The sequence below is a fragment of the Pogona vitticeps genome, chromosome 1, assembly GCF_051106095.1.
Source record: "Pogona vitticeps strain Pit_001003342236 chromosome 1, PviZW2.1, whole genome shotgun sequence".
Lineage (NCBI taxonomy): Eukaryota > Metazoa > Chordata > Lepidosauria > Squamata > Agamidae > Pogona > Pogona vitticeps.
In genome coordinates, this window is record NC_135783.1 from 168,102,968 (window position 1) to 168,119,266 (window position 16,299).

Below are 16,299 nucleotides of genomic sequence, written 5' to 3' on the forward strand. Positions count from 1 at the left end.
GAGTAGAGCTTCCGGCCGAGGACATCCAGCTTGAGCCCCTCTCTGTTAGAGGGCGTGACTTTTGAGCGTGATGCAGATCTGGAGAAGTTGGACTGGACGGTGATGGAGTTAGGAGTAGGGTGGTTCAATAAAAACTCAGCATCTTCATCGTGTGTGCGGTAGAGCGTTTCCAACCGCCTTTTGATCTGCGTGGAGTTGGGTGGGAGGGACCACGATTCCTTGACTAGATCCATGAGGGAGGGAATAAAGGCCAGGCTGAGTGGAGTTGACTTATCCTGGGTAATGTCCCCAAATACTAGGTCTTCCTTTGGTTTTGGGGGTTCCTTGGCCTCCAATTTCAGTGCCTTGGCCATCCTTGCCAGCATCTGTGTATGAAGTAAAATCCTCCCCTGGGGCCGCATCCTGAATGTCAGCAGGGTCTGATCCAGAAGATGCATCCTCCTCGTGAGAACCATCAGGTTCTTCTGAGTAATCTCCCTGCTCAGGGTCCAAAGGAACTGGGGAGAGAATACCGTCTTGCCCAGGGTGTTGGGGTGCGCGTGACGCTTTGCTGGGATGGGCGTGTGGAAGGGCCCCCAGCGCTGCGTTAGTGTCTCTTCCCTTCCTCCTCCCTTCCTGTGCTGGTGGTGCAGGGGGAGAGGGAGGGTAAATATTGTAGTGTTCATCCCTCCTATGGTTCACTCTCTTGCTGTGATGGAAACGCTCCCTATGCCGAGGAGGGGAGGGAGAGGAGGAGGGGGACAAGGCCGAGGAATAGGGGCATCGGACCCTCCTGCATTGCCTGCCCCTCTGGAAGTCAGCAGAGTAATCTAGGGATGAGTCGTCCCTCGCTCTGCAGCGTCGGGAGCCCTTGGGGTCTATTTCAATATAGATAGGGTCCTGTAGTGGTGATCTGTTCCGGCGCCGCGGTTGTCGGTGCCCCGGGGACACGTGCGTCCTCTTCTCTGCATGTTTTTGTGGGGGGGAGGATCGCCCAGACGAGGTGGATGGCGAGTGAGGAGGGAACGCCCGCCTGGCTAATGCAGGGCCAAAAAGGGCAGGAGCCACGCTAGAATGGGTCCCACCCTCTAGCTGGCTAGGTGGAGGCGAGCTAGGCTGGGGTGCAAGCGCCTCCGTTCTCCTGTGCAGGAGAGGCTCCACCACATTGGGGCGGTGGTCGCGGCCCCGCGGGCAGCTCTCGAGCAGCAGAGGAGGAGGCGAAGCTGGGGGTGGGGGTATCTCCCGGTGCCCCTCTTTCGCCGCTGGTAGGTGATCCGGCGGATGTCCCTTGGATTTCTTGGAGCCCTCTCCCAGGTTAGCCAGAGCCTTAACGGGGGGCAGTTTGGCTCCCGCTTTGAGGGCAGGTTTCTTTTTCTGCTTCGCTGGGGCCTTATGCGCCTGCAGTGGTGGTGGCGGGGTGGTAGCTTCCTCAAAGCATGGGGTCCCCAGGGGAGAAGCATCCCGCTCCATTCTCTTGGTAGATAAGTAATAGCCCTGCCCCAGAGATAGGCCCCAGCCTCTAGTGTGGAGTTAGAGGAGGGGGGGCTTGTTAAAATTGTTGTAAAGGCCGTCCAGATGGAGTAAACAGGGCCGGGAGGGAGGGGGGGACTGGAAGGGGGACTCACGATGCCGGGTTGTCCAGAGGAGGTCCGAGGTCTGCCGGGGGAGTCAGTCCGAAAAATGCAGTTCCAAAAGCGTAGTCGACAGTCCGAGTCAGTCCAAGGGGGTAATGCAAGTAGTAGGCAAAAACCCAAAGTAAAGTAGGCCGAGTTCGAAGCCGAGAATGCCGAAAATAACACAGAGCTCTAGATGAGGATCCTCTCGCAATGGCGGAGAAAATAGAACTGGCGTGGGTGAGCGGGACTTCCGCTATGGGGGTAACGCCTACATCATTTCCTTTTTTCCTAGAAGCTCTAGAACACTCCAAGGATTCCTGCGCAGGCGCAGTTTACCTCCCAGCAGTGTAATTCACAGAGACCACGTTGAAGAACTTATCCTTTGAACTTGAAGAGCTGCTCTCATGTACTGTCTCCCCTCAAAATATTTTTCCTTTAAAAAGGTCTTTAAAAATCTCTGAAGTCGTCCCTCTGCATGATCTCTAGCAGCACAGTTCTTAATGTTTGCAGAAAATTAAAAAAAAGAGTGAGGGGGCAAAATATGACAGAATAGTCATGCGAGAGCAAAAGGGGACTTTCTGAGTAAAATTAAAAAATCAAATTAAATTACATGGAAAAAATTTAAAAAATAAAAATGAGGGAGATTTGGGGGGCCCATTTGGGAAGTACAAAAGGAAATTTCTCAAGTGTTGGTAACAATATCCTATCACAGCAGGATTTTTCCCGTCTCCATGATTTCCAAATTATTTCACTTTGGTTTGGAAACAGTCTTCAGGACATAACAATGTTCTAATTTTCTTTCTGAGAAAGTTTAATTTCTCAGAAAGACTGTCTCTGTCATATATCTTGAAAAACAATGCGATTTCATCTCTAATGACGGATTACCTATAATCAAGGTTCTCTCTAAACCATGCACGAGTGTGACTCTGCCTTCCTCCACACAGATTTCTTCCTTCTCTGTGCAGTGGTCATTTTCAGATCCCTTTGGTTTTGGTCACAATGGACCCTTGCATATGCAAGGGTGAAGTTGAGTGTGAGAGGGGCGGAGCCTTGCCCAGCATGGCTGAAAATTAAAGGGTACATTGCCTATAATGTATAGGTCACCCTGAAATCATATGCAAAATTCGCTGTTAAAGCTCACCTAATACACCAACAGGCAGATTCTTACTGTACAAAAAGGCTAATGTGCAAAATGTACACAGATTACTTACAGACATCAGTGAAGCCAGTTGGTGTGTGTGAAGGAACAGCAGGAGAAGGCAGAGCCCATGCAGTCAGATTCTCCTACCATAGTATTTCAGCTCATTTTCACTGCTCAAATATAACAGTATTTGAACATCTGTTTGAACTCTTCTACAACTATGGCTAATTGAGTTAGTAAAAGAAATACAACCTCTGGTCTCACAGCTTCATTACAAATGCTAAAGGAAGTTTACCTTTCTTTTTCAGCCTGACGTTTTTCTTCTTCAAACTTCTCTTTTTCTGTGTCAATTATTACAACAGATGCAATTTGCCCCAAAAGATTTAGCATCACTTCTGTCATGAGTTCATCTGAAACTGCATTAGAGATCCTGCATTAGGAAACAAAAACACAGTGAAGACTGAGTAGAAAGAACTGGCAGTGTTAATAGTTTTTCTTATCTCTCAAAGTGTGTTTTTATTGTTTTCTACAGCCAGGTTACTGGGGTTAATTCAATGTTAACAAGACAATTTTGACCCTTCCACACTACATTTAACAACATAAATTAATATCATAATTATGTAACAGAAGGTGTAAGAAATCATCATTGACCCAACTGCCAAAAAACTTATCACAGTATGGTATATACAATAAGATTCTCACTGGATTCTAGTGACCTGAAACCATAGGTGTTAATGGGTACGTAACCTAACTACCTGACTGCAGGATATTCTGTGACCAATGTAGCATTTGTATCACTGAATTTTGACAAGGTAGCTGCCTAAATTTTGTTCAGTGTTTAAATGGGCTTTCGGAGAAACTGCAGGTAAAATGCTAATTTGTTAGCCAGAATCCGGAAAATAACCTTCTCTTGTAAGACATGCTAACGTTTAGATACAAAAAGGAGGAGAAAGGACAACAAAACTAAATGGGATCACTCCTTGGTTTCCCTCTACAGTGGTGCCTCAGAAGACGATTTTAATTCGTTCCGTGAAAATCGTCGTCTTGTGAGGTTCCCTATGCATCGGTCTCAAAAAAAGCAAGAATATGTCTAGCGAAGCATGGGTCTAAAAAAAAAAGTCTTGCGAAGCATGGGTCTAAAAAAAAGTCTTGTGAAGCATGGTTATAGAAAAAAGCGTCTTGCGAGGCACCATAGTGATCGCAAAAACCAATCGTCTTGCGGGTTTTTCGTCCCACGATGCAATCGTCTACCGAGGCACCACTGTAAATCTGAGGAGCTGCCCAATTTGACACTTTGGCTTTACTAGTGCAGAAAATTATTATGCTATATAAAAGTTACTTACCTGTAACTGGTTCTTCGAGTGATCCTCTGTGAATTGGCACTAATGGGTTAATCTGCGCTTGAGCAGAGCAGTTTCAGAAACTTTCAGAGCTTTAAGCACTTAGTGCTGGGACCTCCCCTACACCAGCTATATAACTCCGTGCCCGGCACCAGTGCCTCAGTTCTAAGAACAGACGGCCGCTGCCCAGCATACCATGGCACATGTGAGGGACAGTGCGGAGGAGGGCGGGACGTGTGAATGCACAGAGGACCACAATAAGAACCAGAGTTACAGTTAAGTAACTTCTCTTTCTCCCTCATGGCCTCTGTGAATACACACTAATGAGTGACTGGCAAGCTGACTAACCAGGAGGAGGGACATCATGAAAGTGCAGAAGCCAGGACAGCTCAACCTACTGCAGCCTGAGCCTTCGGACAGACATCCAGGCAGTAGTGCGAGATGAAGGTAGATGGAGCAGCGCATGTGGCAGCACGGCAGACATCCACAATGTCCACCCCACAGAGGAAGGCCATTGAGGATGCTATAGGCCTAGTAGAGCGAGCTCTCAATAATTTTGGAAGAGGAGTCTCTGCCAAATCATAGGCAAAACGGATGGTCTGGACTATCCATCTAGAGATGGTCTGAGAGGAAGCTGGTGCTCCGGAGGAGGGACCAGCAAAGGTGATAAAGAGACCACGAAAAGTGGTCCTGCAATGCACATATGACAGAGCACGCTTCACGTCTAGAGCGTGCAGAGCTGTGTCAAGTGAAGATGGTGTCGTAATGAATGAGTGTCACTCTGCTTGTTTATATAATAAAATGCAGCGGTATTGTCCGATGTGAACTGGACCACCCGCCCACGAAATAGGGGCCCGAAGGACTGAAAGGCCTTGGTAATTCCCAGGAGCTCCAGCCCATTGTTATGGAGGCTGGCTTCTATCGTGGACCAGCAGCCATGGGCAACATGGTGGCGTAGAAGACAAGCCCCCCACCCCGTAGCCTGACAGCTGGCATCCACAGTTAAGAGAGCAGGCATAGGCATCCTTCAGTCTCGAGAGACTATGGTAACATGCTCTGAATCGAGGAGTGTCCTCTCCAGAGCATGAAGCCCGGGTAAGGTAATATGGAGGATAGGCTGTTACCCAAGCAGCAGATCCCCCCTCTCCACATTGCTGAAATGGTCCAATGGAAAGGCAAGAGCCAATACAACTGGTTCCAGCAATGTCGCAGGAGTTGGCAGAACGACACATGCTGCCTTCAGGACTCCAGCTCCGGATTTTGCCTCAAGGTTAACTCCTGAAGCCTTTTCCATCAGTGGATATAGCCACAAGGCAGTGGAGGTTTGAAATTGGAGTTTTCCTTCTCCTAGATGGGCTGCCTTCCATGGCTGACGAGCCCCACCTACCCGGCCTGCTCTTTAATAGTGCAAAAGTATGATCTGATCCTAAAAACTTTCCTGACTACCCGGCTAATGCAAATCTCATTGGCTTTCCTATTTACCATATTAAGGCCAGATATAAAATTTGAGAATTTTAACGGTGCGCGGTCCTGAAACACACTATTTTAAAGCAGGAAGTCCCACCCCTAGGCTCCACCCCCAGGCCATGTGCTCAGGAGACAAAAAGAAAGCCCAGGAAAAAAAAACTCAGCTGCTGCTAAGAGAGCAAAGGGTCTCCCAATACGTAAGTTGGGGGGTGGTCCCCACCAATCCAGTTATGCAGCAAGTTCCGGAGTTTCCTGAAGCAGCATGGATAGGTGGTTGCAAGTTATTTGAAAAAGAGAAACCAGGCTTGAAGGGATCACATCCTCAGTCGAGCATGCTGTTCCACAGCTGTGGTAGGTGCCATTAGCCCCAGAAGTCGCTGGACCTGTAGGACAGGGACCCAAACACCTGAAGAAAAGGAGCATAACAAATCATGCATTTTCACAGGAGTTATCTGGGGGGAAAAGCCTGCTTCAAGAAATCATCAAAAGTCCCATCAATACAATTTAGACATTGTGTAGGTTGCAAATCCGACTTCTCTATGTTGACTTTAGTCCTAACACTGACAAAACAGATAGTGATTCCCTCAACTGAAACCCTGAGAAAGTGTTGATGATCTGACCGGATGCTAGTATGAAAATGAGCATCTTATAGTAAACCAGCTCCCTGGACGTAACATGTGAATAACAAAGTCCAAGGAAGCCATACGGAATCTACGTAGAGTAATAAAAAAATTCAGGCTTCCAAAATCAAGGATGGGCCAGAGGCCTTCATCCTTTGAGGGGAGGGGGTTTTAAGGGTGGTCTTAATGTGAAGGAACATCAATTAGAAAGACAAGGGGTCAAACAGACTGATTGGTCAACGAAAGAGAAATCAGGTGCAGTAAAGAGACTGCTTGGTCTTGCGGTCTTGCCTGCGGTTTTGTTGATCAGAACTCTGCCTGCCCACATGTCTGGGGGGTGGCAGTTGGTAACTTTGGGGCTGGGTCCTTTGACATTCCCGGGATGCCCCAGGCTGGTAGAAACAACTCCAGATACTTGCAGTTGCCATGCTGCAAATGACCATACTGCCATTAAAGCTTGAACAGGTCATCAAGAATAAAATCAGTTTTTGGACCAAAAAGCCCTATACAGTGGTGCCTCGTTTAACGATTACCTCGTTAAACGACGAATCCACTTGACGGTGAGGTTTTTGCAATCACAAAATGATGTTTCAATGGCCATAATCGCTTTACGACAATCGGTTCCCTGCTTCGGGAACCGGTTCTTCACATTACAACAATGTGAAAACAGCTGATTGTCGGGTTTCAAAATGGCTGCCTGCTGTGCAAAATGGCTCCCCATTGTTTTTAGGAGGCATTTTTCGCTCTAGAGGCATCAGAAAATGGCCGCCCTATGGAGGATCTTCACTGGACGATTAGGTATTTAGCCCATTGGAACGTACTGAACCGGTTGACGAGGATTTCTTTCTACAGCGATTTTGCTGGAACGGATTATCCTTGTCAAGTGAGGCACCACTGTACCATCAAATGGCAGGACTTCAGCCCGCCAGTTGTTTGAATCTTGGTTTAAAGGCATGCCAAGCAGTAATGCACTCATGACACACCAGCCCCATTGCCCCCTGGTGATATGGGAGGCCTTAACTGTAAAGGTGCACAGGAGCTACCTGCAGAATGGGCAATGACAAATTCCCTAAGTGGTGATGATAAGCACCCACGGCAATGGAGCAATTGACTACATGGTGGCCAGAAAATAAAAACACCGACCAAAGAACTCCTTATTGGGGATATGAAGAGCAACCTGCTAACAGTAAAGGAGGGTGATTATCTGTGGCAACTGATATGGATGTAGAAAGATAGGTTGGAAAATCTTTCTCCCCTTCTGACTCATGTGAGTCACCGGCCTGAATAAGGCAAGTCCTTCTGATGATTAGGGCAGAAGTCTTTCTTAGCATGAGCCTGACCAAGATCAGTCTCAACACAGTTCATGGGACAGAGAAGGCTGAATGGGTTAACAGCGGGTTCGATCAAACCTGTGGATACTTTGCTTCCGGAGCCAAGTTCGAGGGAGCACTACTCCTTCGAGGCACAGATGGAGGCACAAAGCACTCCTTAGCCCGTGGCTCAGTGCCAGGTGGAGTGGGGCTGCAGAAAAAGCTCACAGCTCCTATACCAAATAAAGGGGACTGGTCCAGCACAAACTTGTCAGCATGACAGGACCCTCCTGAGGAAAATTACTTGGGTCTACTTGACAGTGGCAGGGTTCTTGGGTTGACTCCTGTGAGTCCTTTCCCAATGAGCCTACGCTGGTGCTGGCGGCAGAGGTGGAGCCGCAGGTTGCTATTGGTAAAAGAGGGCTGTTTTGTGCCAAATTATCAGCCACCAAAGAGGTGTTACCCCAGTCAGGCATATCACTGACTAGTGGGGCTAGCAGTGGAAGCTGTAGGACCCGCCCCTTTTTTTCTAAAGGCAAAGCTAGGGCTGCCAAATGTTGTCAGAAAGCTCTTGCTTTGGCATTGGAAATAGCAGCTGTGTGAACGAGCCCATTGATAAATGAGGGCTTTTTTATGCCAAACCACCAAAAAAGTCTTACCCCAGTCAGGAATATCATTTACTGGTTGGGTTGGCAGTGGGATCTGCAGGGGGCCTTTTCTTTCCCCAAAGGCAAAGGCAAGGCTTACCGTATGTTGCCAGAACATCTTCAGCCTTGGCACCCGGCTCTCTCCGGAATTAGCAGCTGTATGAACGAGCCCATGAAGGAAGGCTGTTCCATGCCAACCTCCAAAGAGGCTTTTAACCCAGTCAGGAGAATCAATGACAAGCAGGGATGGCGACAGGAGCTGCAGGAGGCCCTTTCTTCTTCCAACGGCAGGGCTACAGGCGCCCAACTCACTGCAGGTTTAACAACTGTATGAACAAGCCCCTTGATACAAGAGGGCTGTTCTGTGCCGACCTCCATAGAGGCTTTTACCCCAATCAGGACAATCACTGACAAATGGGGATGGCGACAGGAGCTGCAGGAGGCCCTTTCTTCTTCCAAGGGCTACCGTATGTTGCCAGGATATCTCTGACTACGGTGCCAAACTCTCTGCAGACTTAGCTCAGATGATGTCCTCTTCTTTTTTTGACATGAAGAGGAAGATTACAAAGAGGTGGATAGCTGTTGCTCTTGAGCCTTGGGGTAGCCTTGTTAAGAAGGTAAAAGAGACCATATCACTTTAAGAGAAAAGCCCTGAGGACTCCAAAGTTGGCTTTGTAAGTTTTTTACAAAGAGTACCAAATGCCTTCTGGTACTCTTCCCCCAGGCAGAAGAAACAACTTGTTACTGAAGAAAGAACAAGGGGAGGTCAAAGAAAGGAAAGATAAAGATAGAATAGTTTTTTTTGTTTTGTTTTTTTACTCACGAAGTTCTGAATGAAGCTGCTGCTATAGCAGCGGTCAAAGAAAGAACTAAGGTACTGGGTGCCGGGGCGGAGTTATATAGCAGGTGTAGGGGAGGTCCCAACACTAAGTGCCTAAAGGTGTGAAAGTTTCCGAGGATGCTCTGAATGAATGAATACTTTATTACAGTCAAAGACTAGTAAACCCAAATCAATATAAAATAGATACATATAATTATAGTTTGGTAAAGTCAATCAGGGTAATAAAATTCCATTAAAACATGATAAAACAACCCCTTCTTTCCAGTTAATAATGCCATGTATCCTTAATATAAGTAAAACCTCAGAGTTATATTAAAAACATATCCATCTAAAATCACCTACCCAAACATTTGATTACGAATAACCATTGCTGCCGCATAGAATTTGGCCACTTGTCTCGTAATATAAGGGGTATTGTCAGAGAGTAGCAGCTGGACATAATCCTCCTCTAATCTCCCGGGAGATTTACAGATAATAGCTGATAAACGCTCCATACAAAGATCCCGATAACAAGTACAGAAAAGGAGAACATGACCAACTGATTCAACTTTATCACTATTACAAGGGCAGAGACAATCTGATGTAGGCAAACCTCGAAATCTTCCCTTCAAAAGCTTAGAAGGAAGTACATTGAGCCTAGCTAGCGTAAAAGCCCTTATGGCTTTATATGACATAGTGCTGGCTAAATATGAGGAGGTGATAAAAAGCAGATTTCTTTAGAGCGCAGATTAACCCATTATAGTGGTGCCTCGCAAGACGATTGCTCCGCTTAATGACGAATTCGCTTTACAGTGACTTTTTTGGAGCAATTTTACGCTTCACTTAACAATGGTTCCTATGGGCAATTTTCGCTTGACGATGTTCGGGACCTTGCCTCGCAAGACGGTTAAATTTTGAGTCCCTGTTTTGCTTTACGATGTTTTTGCCAGCTTGGGTCCCGCGCTTCGCAATACAATTGTTGTAAAGGTCACTGTTTCGCAAGACAACTTTCTCCAGGGTGTTTTTTTCTGTTGTTTTCATTCAAATCTCAACCTTCAATACCCAGGATGCATTGTGCCTTGTGCCAGTCTGCAGGGTTTTCTTTTTGTTGTTGCTGTTGTTGTTTTGGTTCAAATCTCAACTGTTAATACCAGGATGCCTTGTGCAAGTCATTCTGCAGGGTTTTTTTTTTTTTGTTTTGTTTTGTTTTGGTTCAAATCTCAACTGTTAATACCCAAGATGCATTGTGCCTTGTGCCGGGAAGGTTTAAAAACCCTTCCCTATGCAGCCTGGCTTTACTTTTCCATGTGGAGTTCCAAGGCTGACTTCATGAGGAGCAACTTTGGTCTGTTCTGGAGATCTGCAGAACTTCTTGGCCAGGCAGCAAAAGGTAAGTTTACATTTGTTCTCCTGTGTGGGTGGTGGGTTTTACTGTAGAAGTCTCATTCTTATTTTGGGGGGAACTGCAGGGTTTTTTTTTTTTTTTTATCTGTCTGGTGTCTTGCATTGGGATTTTAAAGTTTAAAACCGTGTTTTAATTTTTTTCCTTGATGTTGCTTTCCTTGGGTGGGAGAGAATTCTGCAGAAGTCTCATTCTTATTTTGGGGGGAACTGCAGCCGTTTTTTGTCTGTCTATTTTATTTTATTTATTTATTTATTCCCTTTATACCCCGCCTATCTGGTCATATTGACCACTTTAGAGTCTTGCATTGGGATTTAAAGTTTAAAACTGTGTTTTAATTTTTCCCCTTGCTATTGCTTTCCTTGGGTGGGAGAGAATTCTGCAGAAGTCTCATTCTTATTTTGGGGGGAACTACAGGGTTTTTTTGTCTGTCTAGAGTCTTGCATTGGGATTTAAAGTTTAAAACTGTGTTTTAATTTTTTCCCCTTGCTATTGCTTTCATTGCGTGGGAGAGAATTCTGCAGAAGTCTCATTCTTATTTTGGGGGGAACTACAGGGTTTTTTTTTGTCTGTCTAGAGTCTTGCATTGGGATTTAAAGTTTAAAACTGTGTTTTAATTTTTTCCCCTTGCTATTGCTTTCATTGGGTGGGAGAGAATTCTGCAGAAGTCTCATTCTTATTTTGGGGGGAACTACAGGTTTTTTTTGTCTGTCTAGAGTCTTGCATTGGGATTTAAAATTTAAAATTGTGTTTTAATTTTTTCCCCTTGCTATTGCTTTCATTGCGTGGGAGAGAATTCTGCAGAAGTCTCATTCTTATTTTGGGGGGAACTGCAGGGTTTTTTTTTTGTCTGTCTAGAGTCTTGCATTGGGATTTAAAGTTTAAAACTGTGTTTTAATTTTTTTCCTTGATGTTGCTTTCATTGGGTGGGAGAATCCTGCAGAAGTCTCATTTTAAATTTTTTCGTGGGAGAATTTGGATATTGCATTGGTTCTGTGTGGGAGAAACGTGCAGAAATGTGATTTAAAATGTTGGGTACCCTGCAGGGGAAACTTAGGGGGTACAGTAGCTTCTGTTGTGGGGGTTTGAATGCAAAAGTCTGATGCCAACTTTTTTTTTTTTTACTGTTGGCATCCTTTCTGTAGTGTGGTGTGATGTGGCCTTCGGTGGGTGGACTTTTCCAGTACATCTGGGACAGCAAAAGGTACAGTAGGTCTGCATTTCTTCTCCTGTGTTGGGGGGGGAGGTAATGCCAAGTTTTATTTTAGGCATCCTCTTTTTGGTGAGGTTGGTGTGATCTTCAGTGATGTTGGTGTTTTCCAGGACTTTTTGGAGAGCAAAAGGTAAGTAGGTCTGCATTTGCTCTCCTGTTTTTTTTTTTGGGGGGGGGGAGTTTAGGCCAAGTTTAATTTTTTTCCCTTTGGTAAGGCACCCTCATGCGGTTCGTGTGGCATTCGTGTGGTGTGGCCTGCAGTGGAGTTTGCTGCTTCAGGGACAGCAAGAGGTAGGTCTACATTTGTTCTCCTGTATTGGGTGGGGGGAGTTATGCTGTTTGATTTTTTTTTCTTATCATGGGCTGGGGGGGTTGTTATGCTAAGTTTAATTTTTAAAAAATTCTTTGTTAAGGCATCCTCCTGTCTTTCATCTGGTGTGGTCTTCAGAGGAGTTTTTCATAACTTCTTGGGACAGCAAAAGGTAGGTCAGCATTTGTTCTCCTGTGTTGGGTGGGTGGGAGTTATGCTGTTTGATTTTTTTTTCTTAGCTTGGGCTGGGGGGATGTTATGCCACTTGTTCTTCCAGGGCAATTTTGGCCAGCTGTGGGAAGGTGTGTGGGAAGGTGAAGCAGATGTAAAGCACTGCCTTTTGTTTTTTTAACATAGCAACAGCTGACATGGGTCCCAAGAAGCCTGCTTCTGCCGAGGTCGGGAAGATGACCAAGGAGATGAAAAAGGAGATCCTCCGGAAGTACGATGGAGGCACTTGCATCGCAGACATTGCCAGGGAGTACAGCAGGAATCCCTCCACCATCGGCACCATCGTTAAGATGAGGGAGAAGATCCTTGCCATGGATGCAGCGAAGGGTGTCACCAGGATCGCGAAAAACCAGCCAGCTGTCCTGGAGGAAGTGGAGAAGCTGCTGGTCATCTGGATGCAGGAAAAGCAGTGTGCAGGGGACACAGTGACTGAGGCTGTCACCTGTAAGAAGGCCAGGGCCTTGTATGCAGACCTCGTGGAGCAACAGCCGGGAACCTTAGCTGAGCCAGAAGAGTTCAAGGCAAGCAGAGGCTGGTTTGAACACTTCAAGAACAGATCCGGCATCCACAGTGTGGTCAGGCACGGAGAGGCTGCCAGCTCCGATGTTAATGCGGCTGAGGACTTTGCCACGGAGTTCCTGGAGGTCGTGATGACAGAGGGCTACCGTCCAGAGCAGGTCTTCAAGTGTGACAAGACCAGGCTGTTTTGGAAGAGGATGCCCAAAAGGACCTTCCTGACGCAAGAGGAGAGCAAGCTGCCTGGCCACAAGCCCATAAAGGACCGTCTCACCCTCCTCTTCTGTGCCAACGCCAGCGGGGACCTGAAGATTAAGCCTTTGCTTGTCTATCACTCCAAGAACCCACGGGCTTTCAAGAAGCACAAGGTGGACAAAGCCCGGCTGAGGGTGATGTGGCGATCCAATGCCAAGGCTTGGGTCACACACGTCCTCTTTGTGGACTGGGTCAATCAGGCTTTTGGCCCAGCTGTGAAGCGTTACCTTGTGGAGACAGACCTGCCACTGAAGGCCCTGCTCCTGATGGACAATGCTCTTCCCCATCCTCCAGGCCTTGAGGATGACTTGCTGGAGGACTTCAGCTTTATAAAGATAATGTTCCTGCCGCCTAACATCACCCCGGTACTCCAGCCAATAGACCAGCAGGTGATAGCAAACTTCAAAAAAACACTACACCAAGGAGCTTTTCCAGAAGTGCTTCAAGGTGACCAAGGCCACCCACCTCACCCTGCGTGAATTCTGGAGGGAGCACTTCGACATTGTCAGCTGCCTCAGGATGATCGCCACGGCCTGGGACGGCATCAACCAGAGGAACCTGAACTGCGCTTGGCGCAACCTCTGGCCAGACTGTGTGACAACTGGTGTTTCTGCGCCTGCACCAGACTCCACAGTGATGGAGGACATTGTGGCCTTGGGGAGGAACATGGGCCTCGAGGTCACAGAGGAGGACATTTGTGAACTGGTGGAGGGTCACAACCAGGTTCTGTCCACCCAGGAGCTGGTCGAGATGCAGGCCGAGGCTATGGAGGAGCAGGAAGAAGAGCCAGGGGAGGAACAGCTGTCCACCAGTGACCCGAAGAAGCTCCTGCACTACTGGCAGCTCGTGCAGACTCAAGCACAGCGGTACCACCCGGACAAGGCTCTGGCACATGACCTTTCAAACACATATGATGAAAGGATCATGTCCCCTTTCAGAAGGATGCTGAAAAGGTGGCAGAAACAGCTCACCATGGAGAGATTCCTCACGAAGAGGGCAAGAGAGGAAGAGGAGCCTGCTCCTTCCACCAGTGGTGCCCAGTTGCCTTCTACCTCCTCCTCCTAGAAGAATGCTCTTGCTGTGATGTGGGGACAGTTCTGTGTGCCTCCAGGTTCCTGCACTGAACACTGCTCCTGGTCCTGGTGGTTTAGACTCACTTAAATTTAAAAAGTTTCTGTACTGTTTTATAAAGTTCCTGAAAATTTTCTGTAATGTTTCTTTATGTTTGTGCACTTTATGAAGAGTTTTTGTATGTAAATGCACTTTCTAAACAGTTGTGTGTACTATCCAATGACTATTTCTGTTGAAGAAAAATGTTCCTGCCTCATGTTTGTTGATTTTTAAATGTTTTTCTATGTTATTTATAGTTAAAGTTTACTGTTTGAAATTTTTGAAATCACCTGCACATTATTTATGGTGTTAAAGTGCACTTAATAAACCCTTTGTTAACCAAATTTGACTTTATTCTGACTTTTTTTAACTTTGTTGTTGTAATTCCCCCCCCCCCAATTGAAATGCATTGAATAGGTTTCAAGGCATTTCAATTGGGGAACCGCGTTTCGCTTAACGATGTTTCCTATGGCGATTTTCGCTTAACAACGATTTGTTCCCATTGGAACGGATTATCTGGTTTTAATGCATTTCAATGGGAAACCGCGTTTCGCAAGACAATGTTTTCGCAAGACAGCAATTTTCGTGGAACGAATTAACATCGTCTTGCGAGGCACCACTGTAGTGTGAATTCACAGAGGCCAAGAAGGAGAACCAAGTAATTTTTTCTGCAGTGGCGGATTGGCATCTGGATAGCATGAGCTGCTTCTGAAATGCTATTAAAGAAACACTGAGTGTTGCGGTTAGTAGTGCCTTTACCATATTGCTGATTGTATATAGGCTGCTCCTGCACTGCTGATTTCTCTACATTCTCCTTCCAGCATATCATTCACAAGGTCTTCAATTACTTCTTCAATATCCTAGGGAAAAAAGGCAATTAGAATTAGAATGTTTGAGTATTCAATATTGCTCCATACATGTTTTCCTAAACATTTAGGAAAACATTCATGTTTTCCTAAAACATGAAACACCCTAAAAAGGAAGGGAAATTAACAGAATGGTGTCTTGTAAGGTATCTCAATATTAAAGTTCAAAAATCTGGATAGAGTATATTACATACAGTGGTGCCTCAACTTACGACTGACCCAACTTACGACCATTTCAAGTTACGACCAGCTCCGGCCGCAAAATTTTGCTTCGACTTGCATCCGGAGCTTCCAGTTATGAACACAAAAAGGCAGGGAAAAGGGGTGGGAAATACAAATTGCTAATCGTTGGTAGGTGAAGAGACTGCTTCTTTGTAGCTCTTTCACCCCAATGGTTAGAGAATGTGCGTTCGGAGGAGGCTTCGGACTGACTGGTAAGGTGCTGCTTTCTGATTTTAAAAAATTGCCTGTTTTTTTAAAAAAATTTAAGAACTCTGGGAGGGAGGGGAAGGGAAACAGAAGCATGCCTTGGGAGGGGTGGAGTCGCGAAAGGCAGGGGAATGTGAGAGGGAGAGAAAATGTGAGGAGGACTGCATGCTGAGATTGCCCTTGTGTCTAGAGCTGGGAAAGCGGCTCTTGTAGCGAGCAGGCTCCCTGCGAGCGGAGGTGAGTGTGCGCACGTGAGGAGCAGCAGGCAGTCAAGGGCTGCAGCTGCCCGTCTGATTCTTCAGTATCCCGACTGACCAGGGGAGTGGGAAAGAAAGAAGTGCTCCCGGGTTGCCAAGAAAGGAGCAGTCAACCCCCTTTGGAAAGGAGCAGCGGTGGAGGGGGACAGAGAGTGCGAGAGGAGTGTGTGTGTGTGTGTGTGTGGCGCGCGGGTACTTGGCTGGGTGCAAGCGTGCCCTCCTCGGAAGGACAGGGTTTGGGGGCGAATTGCTTGGGCAAGGAAAGGGGGCAGCCTCCTGCCGCTGGCCCCATCGCGGACCTACGCCACCCTGGTCCTTCTCTTCAGAACGGCCTGGTAAGGTAAGGTTCTGCTTTTTAAAAACTGTTCTGGGTGGATTTTGCAGTGTGGTTTTGGGCTGGGGGGGGTTATGTTTCTGTGCAGTGGTTTTGTTTGTTTTTAACGCTCCAGTGCCTTTGGGGCTTGCTTTGCTGTTTATTTTTGGTCTGGTTTTTTTTTAAGCCCCAGCAATGGAGCTTGTTGTGTGCTTTATTTTTAGTTGTTGTTTTTTTTTAAGCCTCAGCGCCTTCCGACCGGGCTTGCTGTGTGCTTTTTCTTCCGGAACAGATTAATCGTGTTCCAATGCATTTCAATGGGAAATGGCACTTCCACTTACGACCATTTTGAGTTACGTCCATCTTCTGGAATGGATTATGGTCGTAAGTTGAGCCACCACTGCACTCTATAGCAGCAAGGTAACATGTTTTAACCCCACAACTGTAAAGCTCGAAA

The 16,299-nt window shown here is 46.6% G+C and overlaps 1 protein-coding gene across 10 annotated transcripts in view; it reads right to left on the bottom strand.

The window, feature by feature from the left end:
• The window catches only part of MCM3AP (minichromosome maintenance complex component 3 associated protein), a 213,451-nt gene that overhangs the window by 121,095 nt on the left and 76,057 nt on the right, over nucleotides 1-16,299 (bottom strand). For all 10 annotated transcript variants that reach the window (XM_078378458.1, XM_072994293.2, XM_072994461.2 and 7 more), the window contains 2 exons: nucleotides 14,737-14,837; nucleotides 3,032-3,166 (listed from right to left, as the gene is read on the bottom strand). In XM_078378458.1, the coding sequence (XP_078234584.1) occupies nucleotides 3,032-3,166; nucleotides 14,737-14,837 (236 nt within the window). The remainder of the gene's footprint in view (nucleotides 1-3,031; nucleotides 3,167-14,736; nucleotides 14,838-16,299) is intronic.